At 38.7% G+C, this 11238-nt stretch overlaps 1 protein-coding gene across 1 annotated transcript; it reads right to left on the minus strand.

Annotated features, from left to right (window-relative positions):
- Positions 1 to 1172: 1172 nt before the first annotated feature.
- Positions 1173 to 10116, minus strand: LOC145485491 (short transient receptor potential channel 4-like). Its single transcript, XM_081464153.1, is given in 9 exon segments — positions 1173 to 1400; positions 2893 to 3082; positions 3648 to 3674; positions 4603 to 4998; positions 5668 to 5944; positions 6180 to 6236; positions 7951 to 8128; positions 8688 to 8885; positions 10111 to 10116. Coding segments are annotated over 9 exon segments (1557 nt in total).
- Between the last annotated feature and the right edge of the window lie 1122 nt (positions 10117 to 11238).

Consider the following 11238-nt stretch of genomic DNA (forward strand, 5'->3'; position numbering starts at 1 on the left):
TTCAAGTAAGCAGATGCCTCAAGTGCACTTGAAAATCTCAAGTCGCACTTTAGAAAACTTGGCTTCACACCTGATGACAGAGCGTCGTGAGTTTTTATATGTTTTCCAATGTACGTAGTTTTGCCTTTTTAACTTTTTACCTTTTTTAAATTTTTAAATTTTTAAATCTTACAGGACCCCTTTGATAACAGTACTTTATAGTACTGATGGGTTAATCCTGTCTAAAGATTCGTTTATTATTATTATTATTATTATTATTATTATTATTATTATTAAGCATTTTCGCAGTAAAATCAGTCATACATATCACAAATGCGATTGTTCGGCAATAAAATCATGAAGAAATGCATTGAGTTGCTTCGTCGCTAAAGAGCAACACAGCAATAGCAGCAACACAAAGGAACAAACGACAAACGACCGAGAAAATGCATTTTTGTGTCACCTGTACAATGTTCAACAGAGTTGTTCGGGTGCAAAGAAATGCCCTGGTTGAAACTTAGAACAACAGCTGGTTTGTGATTTGCAGAAGAGCATTTGGTGTGGTATGATATGAAAAGCGATGGTTTAGGCTGTCTCTCAAAATGAAATTCAAGCAAGTTTTATCAGTCCGTTCATCAGAATTGTAGCAACGCTGCTCATTGCTTTCAGTTGGCTTCCATTTCCTATTGGTCAAGTGTGTTCTCAAGTGTGGTGAAGACCATACTTGGCGGCGCACTTCGGTTTCTTTGATCTACGAACGTTTCCATGGTCACTAATTTAAGTCCAAGTGAGTACATTTTACCCCTTCACACATAAAGTAGGTTCCAAATGCACTTAAATTTTACTTTCAAGCTCTAGTGTGAAGCCAAGTATGAAATTTCGTTATACGGCTTTTGGATAAACCTCGAACAAAGCACTAAATGAACGTAAAACGAATGTAGAAATCTTTCATGTGATATATTAAACTCGAAAGACCGTGTTTGACCACATTTTCAAACACCGAGAAGAGAGTTGGAAATACGACGCGCAGCGGAGTATTTTTGACCAACTTCGAGGTGTTTGGAAATTTGGTCAAACACTGTCTTGAGTGTTTGATATATCTTTTCAATCGAAACTTTAATTAAGGAGAAAATGGAGAAAGAAAATCGTAGAGATCAGATATCCAAACACCGTCACGGTCATGATTTCATTGTTTAAACGTGATGAATTATTAATAAGCTTGAGAAGAAGTAGTTCAAAATCACCAGTAACGTTACCTCTTTTGTCATATCATCCTTTTCGTTCGATCTCCTTGCCATACAGCTAAACAGTAACTGGCCGAACCTGTACATGATATTGAGAGGTACTGGTATTGGATCATAGTCAGCGTATGCCTTAATTGTAACCGCTCTCTTGAAAGACCACTTTTCTACCGACTTTTCCTAGAAAATAATCAGACATACAAGAAAGAAAGTACAGTGTTTGAATGGGAATCGATAGCAAACTTTATTTAAGTACTGATTTTGCTCAACTTATGAATGACAACTTTACCATACTACGTAGTAGTTTGCATTCACCCAATTTGGAGGACGTAGCTGGGCTAGAAGACGCTCAGTTAATTTTTAACTTCCCATACATTTGTAAATAATTTTTTTTCTCGGCAACCCAGCCAAATTTACAGACAAATGTATGGAGATTAGAAAAATTAACTGAGCGTCTTTTAAGCAGGTTACATCTTTCAAACTTGGTGAATACAATGTTCTACCTAGTATTGTAATGTTACCATTCACAAATTGTGTAAAATTCATTTTTTTAAAAGTTATTTGCCATCGGATTCCCATACAAACACTATAATTTCTGACCGCTCTGCCTATCCGTCAAGATGGCGTCGAAAACCGTGATCAGGCCTATTTCAGAACATGCAAGAAAAATTATATTTCCCCGGAGGGTTACTTACCTGACGGGGAGATGTGGTTCTTCGAACCCCTCGTAGACTGATATGAGCAATACTGGTGCGTTTTTTCGAAGCATTATAAATTTTTCAACGAAACGCATCAGTATTGCGACTATCAGTCGGAGAGGGCCGGAAGGAGAACTGCGGTGACAGAGAAATGGGTTAACACACTACGCAACATAATTTGTCTCTAAGAAGCGGGTATGAAGATACTTTGACTTGTTAATAGTAGACTACGACGGTAGTGTGCTGTAGGGCCTGATTCCCGACCTTGTTTACATATCACCTAAAACAAGAAATTTCCTTTAGCCATTTCATCTCTCATCAGTCACAATGATCGGCGGATACAACGTGAAAAACCGACGGGTCTAGAGTCGCAGAGTCCAAGCGAGTCTTATGTTATAAGGTGCTTACCGTACCCAAACTCAGTGAAAAGCCAAACGATGTCAGGTCAGGGACTTAATATTCCAGGACATCAGGGAAGTAGGCAAGTCTTCTCCTTGGCTCACGGTAAATTTTGGTTATTGTAAGGGTGTAGTTCCATGACTCGATGGACGCAATCTTATGGTATGAAAAAGTTGCTAGCATTGTAAACTTCTGGTGGAAAATTATATCATTGCCACTCAGCAGAATTATTTTTGCTCTCAGTAAGCGAGGAAAATCCTTTTCAATTTGAAAACCGGAGAACGAGAGTGAAGTTACTCAAGAAGTTTGATTTTCTCTGGGATACGCATCGAGCATTTCTTGCGCCTCAATTTTCTCGTACTCTCCGACTCTTGACTATTCGATTATTCAACTAGCGTTATTCAACTCTCGACAAGATCAACGGCGAATAAACGACAGCAGTTTAATATCTGTATTGGGATACAGGAATATTGAGCGACGAACATCGAAAATGGCGTTGAAGTCAATCACGGTTGGCACCCTTAACTCCAGAGGCCCGTTGGGATAAAAGAACGCTTTGAAATAAATTCTCTCACCTTTGTTTGCTCATAAGTGTGGGAAAGCAAAGCTATTAACATATTTATGAGAAGGATGACCCCCCAGATAAGAAAAGCAGCATAGAGAATCTGGGCAAGAGCTTCTGCAGGCAGGTCCACAGATGTCACAGGATGGAATTGTGATAACCCCACAAGAGAAAAGCCCAGGTGCTTGAACATCGACCACCAACTGTCAGATAATGAAAACATAAGTGAGTGAATATATAACTAGAGTAAGAGCCAAATAAATAAATAAACGAATGGATGGATGGATAAACAAATCAATAAATAGATTAATTATTTGGCGATAAAAGCTAACGATAACAACGAACGACGCTTCGACCCCTCTGAAGTCATTTTCAAGTTAAAAATCAGCACATACATGCAAGTAAATTTTAAACAATTCATGTTGATTTCGTTGTAAACTTATTGAGTTTCCAACCTTAGTTCTGCTAGTTCCGTTTACACTTCTGGCCTCGTTCTGCTGTAACAACACTTCTCTCAGTCTTTGAAATGGCTACAACTTCGCAAGGATTATGCTTAAGACTAGAAGACCGGGTTGAAGTCTATGTCAAGTCGATCAATCCTTCAGCCGGTTTGGAAACAATCAATTCGGTCTTGAGAAATATTACACCATTTAAAAGCAGTTTTTGTAACTGCAAACACTATTACTCCAAAGTAAAACAAAAAGAAACAAGGGTAAACTCAGCATAACTTTCAGTACAAGTAAAACAAAGGTTGTTTTGCGAACTTACCATGAAATTCCAGTCTGATAACAAACACTGGAAAACAAAGGAATCAGAAATTTTTAAGTATAAGACAACCGTTGTTTTACTACTCCATCCTGATTAACATTCAAACATCGGTTTGTAATTAACTGATTTCTTCTTTTTTCACCCAAAATAAGGGGGGAGCTGGGCCCCTCGGGCCTCTCCCCACCATCCGCCACTGCTAACATTCGACTCTCAGTGCAGAATCCACACAAATAGTTTCTAAAACTAACCTTCAAAGAATTGTAAATTTGCAAAACCGTGTGATTAGGATAGACGACAAGTCCAATTGTAATGCTCATACAGAGCCTATTTTTAAGAAGCTTAACTTCCTTAAATTTCTAGATATTCATTTAACGCATCTAAGTCAGTTTATGTTCTCGTTTAGGAACGCTATCCTCCCTCGAAAATTTGAAAACATATTCAAAATAAACAACCTAACCATTGTTACAATACAAGGCATGCAAACTCCTTTCGTCTACCATTATGGAGAACAAATATCCGGCAATTCTCCGTATTCTATCGAGGTCCTAAATTTTTTAACTCTCTTTCACCGGAAATTTCTGGCTCTTCATCACTGGCATCTTTTAGGAAAAAACTTAAAGCATATATTATCGGTAACTATTAACTCTGTCATAAATAAAGCTTGTCATTAATTACCTTATTAGTCATCTGGTGTTTCTTGAGAGGGAACCTAAGTTTACAGTTTTTATTAGTTTCCCTCGCTATTTTGTTTTCTATCCTTTGATATATAAATTGTAGTTTTGTATCTTCATTGTAACCTTGTATATTAATTTGTGTTAGTTAGCAATCATTGTACTCTAATCCTATTTTTGTTTGTGTGGCAAATCAAATAAATAAATCAATAAATAGTTTCTGTGATCTATTGAAAAGAAAATTGTGAAGATTTAGATCAAAAAGTTTGAAGGTGTTGACTCACAAGTCATTTGCGTGCCCGCTTTCCCCAATAAAAGTCTGCTCAGCCATGAACACTTTAACCAAAGCAAAGGAGAAGGCCAACGTGGCTACAATGAATTGTCCAATCACTATGCGAATGTCACTGAGTATGTCAAACAACGCGATCTGGATTGTGCCGACGTGTTTTGACTGTTCCATGACGTGACCAAAAGCTCTAAACGTCAGGCATAAGGTGTTAAAGCCATATAAAAAGCTAGCGACAAAAAGAGCTCGGTCATTCACATCTCGCGCGGACCCCGTAGCAACGTATATTCTCAGTATGAATATTATCAAGTACACTACCAGACTTGCGGAGTCAAACTTGTTCCAGCAGTCACTGAAATGAAAGTAAAACCATTCTTATTACAAAATCAATGAACTGAATAAATCCAGCTAAGTTTCAACCTATCGATCGATTGCTCATTCATGAATCAATCAAAAAGTGATATTACGAAGCCATATGATCGCTTTCCGGCATCCAGTTGCCCTGCACGATCATACCGAAATGCGTAATAAGACGAATTTAATTAAACAGAGAAGTTTAATTAAATATATGGCAAACAAAATTGGAATTGGCTTAGGTGGTCGCGGATAAAGTTATCAAATTTAAACGCACGAGCCCTCGGGGGAAACATGCCATGTGAAAAGATCTTAAAGGAGACCAATCAGGGAGAGGCTTTGAGCTTCATTTTACAGCTAAAATATATCACTTGAAAATGGACATGACAGCGATTTTTTTTAATTCTTCGAGTGCACCCCTTCAAGACAGCTTGGCAGTTAAAAATAGTGACGTTTCGTCTTGAACATCTTAAATGAGATCAAAATGCTTGATTTCCACACCCTAAGCGAGATGACGAGTATCCCCGACCTTTACACACGGAAGTCCCACCCCCCAACCGCGCGCCGCCCCCTCCCCCCCCCCCCCCTTCCCCGGGTACGAGACTTACCTCTTTTCTACGATTTCATTTCCTTCCTAACCTAACCCGTGATCGGCTCTCTCGCGGTACCATTGTATAACGGATGAAAAAAATTAACATAACTGATTTACCCGAGATGTATGCAGAGTGAGTCCAAAGCAATGCTGTTCGATTGATCTCCATTTTTCTTCCTTTGACGCCTCAAACGTTTTACAATGTCAAAAATCTGTTTCCACTCTACCAGAAAGCGTCCAAAGAAGAAAATAAAGATGGCCCATTCCAGTCCACTGAATGGTACACTTGATGGCGCCAGGCACAATGCATAATGCAGTACAACGAGGGCTATGTAGCTCCAGGTGTCACGAGCAAACTTCAAGTAAGGAATTTCCAAGTACTTCAGATAAGCATCTGCAACTTAATTTCACAATTGGACAGCCAGCTTTCCACATAAAATTGTACCTTTTTAATTTCCTTAAATTCGAATTTATCATGCCAACTACATTCGCAGCACATGTGGTAAGGAAATAGTCCTGTTTTGGAAACACGAATATTTTACTCCTAAAGAAAGACGTGGTCATAATCTACAGTTTTGATAGGAGTTGACGGATTGCAATATGAATATTACATTACAATGTTCACAAACCTTTTTTTAGTCGACTGCACTTGATTGAACATGTAGTTGAGCTGCCGGTCGCACTTTCTGTACAGAGCAACGAGAAACGTTTTATTAGTTAATTGTAGGTCCACATCAGCCTCATTGGCTGCCAATTTTGTAACCTGCATTACTAAATAAAATTATGACGACGACGACGACGACAACGACGATGACGATGACGATGACGACGGCGATGACGATGACGATGACGATGACGACGACGATGATGATGGTGGTGGTGGTGGTGATGGTTGTGATGTGTAAATTAAATATCTTCGCTTTTATGTTTCGTATTGTACATTGTATTTCATATAAATTATATAAATCGTTGCCCCGATAATCGTAGAATTTAGAATGGCATTGAGAGACTCTCTGTCGACCGGAATGCTTTGCGAGCGTTTGTTTTCGTTTTGATTCTGAAAGAAAGCGTTAGAGAAATCGAAAGGATTTTGGGCATTTGGCGGCCTTGGATTTAATTTACTGGTAAAAACAGATGTAATATGTTTGTTTTTGATGCCTTTCGGCTTAGAACTTTCGTATTTTGAAATTCTGACCTCGCGTCGCTAGGTGACAACTGTCAGCTACAAAGTTCCTGCCACCGTAGGCGCCACGCCGAGAACTGAAACAACTCCATAAAATAAACTTGCTTTTTTATTTTCTTTCACAAGCGTTTTCATACAGAATGTACAGTTTTTTCTTCGCTTAGAGTACTGCCTTAGTCGTGATGCAAAAATCCCTACACGCGCTTTAGAATCCCTACAGTGTTTTTATCGATAACCGGTCACGTGCGGATAGTAAAACGTTTTCAGTATGCTCATTTTGAAAGAAAAGTTTTCTTCCCAAGGAATAAAACACAGCTAAGAAAGGACTTAGTCTCGTCAATAAAATTTCAAGAAATCTCGCCACAGTTAAGCTGAAACTGGATCAATCGACAGGCGATGCGACAGGCGATGCGATAGTCTTTCCAGAAGGCTGAAATACGAACGAAAATCAAATCAATTCACTGTCACTAGCCTGTCTACAGCAGACGGGAGCAGTATTTTTTTTGTATCCGAGTACATCGTAACTGTTCCTCCACCAATTCTGGACATATTTTCTGAGATAATTCTCTTGAAAAGTCTCTGTGGTCTAAACCTTCCACGGAGGTTCTTCGCAAATCATATCGTACCGGCCGTTGTTTAGCTTCTCAAATATGTCACAAACAGACCATTTTCTACCAAATGTTCTCCTCAATGTTAAGGGCGATGATGAATCTTGTCGTTAAAGGCAACACATGTCGCATAATCCAGACGGATGCTTTGGATTATAAAGGATTGAAAAGCGAAACCAATCGACAACAACAAATTGTAAGTTTCGTGGACCACGGAACCTCGGGTGACGTATGCAATGCATGTTGGTCGACAGAGAATCTTTAATATTATATTTCTGACATTAGGGGAGCTATAGATATTTAATGCTGGAATAAATAGCTTTCTAGGTTAGGGTGTTTGGTGAGTCCAAGTTACGGAGGTGGACAGGTTGTCCGTTTTGAAGTAGTCAGGAATGGGTTCTCCTCGGAGCTGATATAGTTTTACTTTTATACTTAAAACGTGATCAGAAGGCTGTCTAGACCTTAATTCGTTACTATTAGTGTTTTAGAAACAATATGTTGATACCCTGTATTTGCCGAGCCATGGTTGCGTGCGGGAAGTTGCGAGAGCCCGTAAAAAAGCGTAACAGTCAGGCTCGAGGCGAAGCCAAGACACTTTCATACAGATACCTTGTTTTGTTGGTGTTTTCAACAATGAAAACACAGCAAACAGGATAAGAGAAAACGCTAAATCGAATAGACAGCAAATGGTGAGGAGTGGTTTCAACCATTTCCATTCCATCTCTTCAATTTCACGACCATGCCATTTTCGATGAACTTCTTCGTGTGTGACTGGATGAGTGAAAAACTGCGGTAGAGAGAAAGAGGTTGTTAGTTATTTATCTGTTTTGTTGTTGTTGTTGTTGTTGTTTTTGTTTTCTTTTTCAAACATCAATTAATCGATAAATCATAATGATTAGAATGTCGTCGCGTTTGCTGAACTTTGCTTGACAAAATCTCATCTTGGAACCGCTATCTGGAAACCGCCGGTTGATTATCACGTATTTTGACCTTACAAAATATTCTCCCTAAAACCTTTTGGCATATTTTGAACAACTTTCTGATGGCTTGCATTTGACCAGGCCATGTGAGAGGCGGAGTTGTAAAGATCAATGTTCGCTGTCTCATAATTGTTAATCCGGTTTCCCTCACTTGTTACTTTTCCATTGACAAACTATGCTAGAAGCCAGAAAGTTGTCAAAAAGACATTAAAGACAATAAAAAGTTTTCAAAGAATTGTCTAAAATCTTGTAACGTGGTAATGGAACGTTGCGTAGTATTGCAATTCTAAAATGAACTGATATGACACAGTTATTGCAGGAGACAGAAAGGATCAAAAAATAAATGATGTTTTGCTGTAGTGATACCTTTTTCTGTTCGAACTCGATGGCGTCGTCAAGGATTTCATCCAGGAGATGAACTCCAAAGTCTTTACGCAGTCCTTCATCATCTCTCATTGGATCAAGAAAGCTGGTTGTGAACTCTTCCACAGAGTTTGCCAACTGATTAAACCTTTCTATATCGGCCCTCTTTGTTTCTGCCAATCTACGTAACTGGAAGTTAACCTGATGGTAGAACAGAGATAACATGGGAAGTAACCTAAAGCTGACTTCGGAGGGAGGGGAAAGAGGAAAGATTCGGAATTCTCTCTTAGAGGGTAAATCATAGATTCTGGTCACACTTAAGGTGTTCCAGGCGAACCGCTACTAATTTTAGCCGTCAAGGTATCTTTCAGGGTTGTTCTCCAAGAAATAAAAAACGCTGTCAGGTCCGTTTTAAAGTGGCATCTTCCACGGGTAAAATTATGCTTGAATCACACCCGGATTGGTCTCCTTTTAGGGCTTAATTGAAATTTTCCAATGAGTATCCTCGACCTGTTCACGTGGTAGTCCCCCCCCCCCCTTCCCCGAGCTGACCAGCATACATCCAGAGGATATTATATAAAAAGGGGAAAGTGGGAGCCACTAGATCTGTCTGCAGAACTTATACTCTCAGAGATGCCCTGACCAATTTTTATCTACAGCTGAAGATAAAATTGTAGCAACAGACTTCCTGAGAGTATACATATTACTATCATTTCACATTAATTTACCATTACTTGTGTACATACATGTAGCCACTTAATGCTTGTAAATGCTTACAGAGTATAATTATGTAGGTAGGCTATTGAAAGTTTCACCGAAATTATTTTAGGGAGAAAACTTAAGGAACAACAGAATTTCTGAATTTTTACCAGATACAATTAAGATTCAAGTTTTTGTAGACTTCTTCATACACAACTTTGTTCCTTGAAGTGTGGTAAACCTCAGCAGAACGGTGATCACCACGAAACACATTAGGAGAAATTGTTCTATATTCTTGGCTAATGTTCGTTGTTTATATTTCTCGAATTGCAGGAATGTTAACAGTGGCAATTCTGATGGAGAGATCCGACGAGATACCTGAACTGGAAAAGGGTTTGCTGAAAAAGTATTTATATAAGCACTTGAAACAAACACTTTTTGTTATTCTCAGTGAAGTTAAAAGAGGTGCCAATCAAAATAAGTTAAACAACTTGCCGCATCAGCATTCTCTTGTTTCGTTTTCCATGGCAGTAATTTCAGTTTCTACTGTCATCTCAATGCAATATATTTCTATTGTTTGTTTGCTCTTTTTTGGTCGGATAACAAGAAATATCACAATGCAACAAATGTATTACATTCTATAGGGTTAACTTGAGTATAGTATTCCAACTGCTACCTTAATTTTCATCATCTGACTACATCAAGAAATTATAACGGCTGTACATACCTTCATGCCCATTCGCAGTGAACTGGATTCACAATCTTGGAGTGCCCGAGGTGTAACCTCCTTCTCAATATTTTCAAAATTCCCTTCCTTGATAGTGTCCATCAATTCTTTCTCCTTCCTTCCTCTCTCTAAAAGATATACCAATAACTTAGGCCCAGTTCAGACGTCGTGCTTCTGCCGTGTCGAACTAAATTGCGATTTGGTTCGACTGTAGCACGGCAGAAAAACAACTCTTATTCAGACGTCATGCCAGAGTCGGACCAAATTCAGGATTTACTATAATGCCTCGTAACAATTCTCCTCCTAACTCCTCGTGGGGATGCAATCTTGCCAAGCATATTAATATAATTTATGAATTTTGTTTACAGGCGACAGAAGTACGACGTTTGAACCGCTGCCGGGCCAGAGTCGTATAGCTCGACAGAGCTTGCATTGTCGAACTTAATTGCTTGCCAAACTTAATTCAAAAGTTTGATTCAAACGTCGTGCCTCTGCCGTGCTTTTGTCGAACTTAAGGAGGCTTACTACAGTTTTGATGGATTATAACAGCCCAACTTCTAACTCTTTTTAGAAAATGTTCCAAGGTGTTTTTCCTTTCTCTATTTACTGTTTGCTTTAATCATTTACCATTCTATGTGAAACTTGAACAATTAGACGTCAACAAATGGCCAAAATGAAAGACCGAGTACTTAAGGAGAGACTGGGCACTAGTAGGTTAAATCACGTTAAACTCAAAGTATACCTGTATGAACCCACCTCAAAATTTCAGGAATAAAAAATTGGCTCTGATTTAACATTGATACAAAGTAAAATAAAAATCTACGAAACAAATATTTCGCAAACTAAGAAAATGTGAGATCAAAAATAGCTCAAAATCTGTCTTAAAATTTTTTTGAAAAAATTTGGCTCTAAATGTGATTCACCCCTACAAATCAACTGTGAAAATTTCATCATGGGTTGTGCGGTAGTTTTCCGAGCAATTCTCGATTAAAGACTAGCTTTTACAGCCTTGGATTAACCCTTGGACGAGAATTGAATTGCGCATACCTTATTTAAGCGCGCGCTCATGTGACGCCATGTATCGAGTGCGAGAAAGCAAGAGGAAATTAGAGCTCTTTTACCGGTTGT

The sequence above is a fragment of the Orbicella franksi genome, chromosome 4, assembly GCF_964199315.1.
Source record: "Orbicella franksi chromosome 4, jaOrbFran1.1, whole genome shotgun sequence".
Taxonomy (NCBI): domain Eukaryota; kingdom Metazoa; phylum Cnidaria; class Anthozoa; order Scleractinia; family Merulinidae; genus Orbicella; species Orbicella franksi.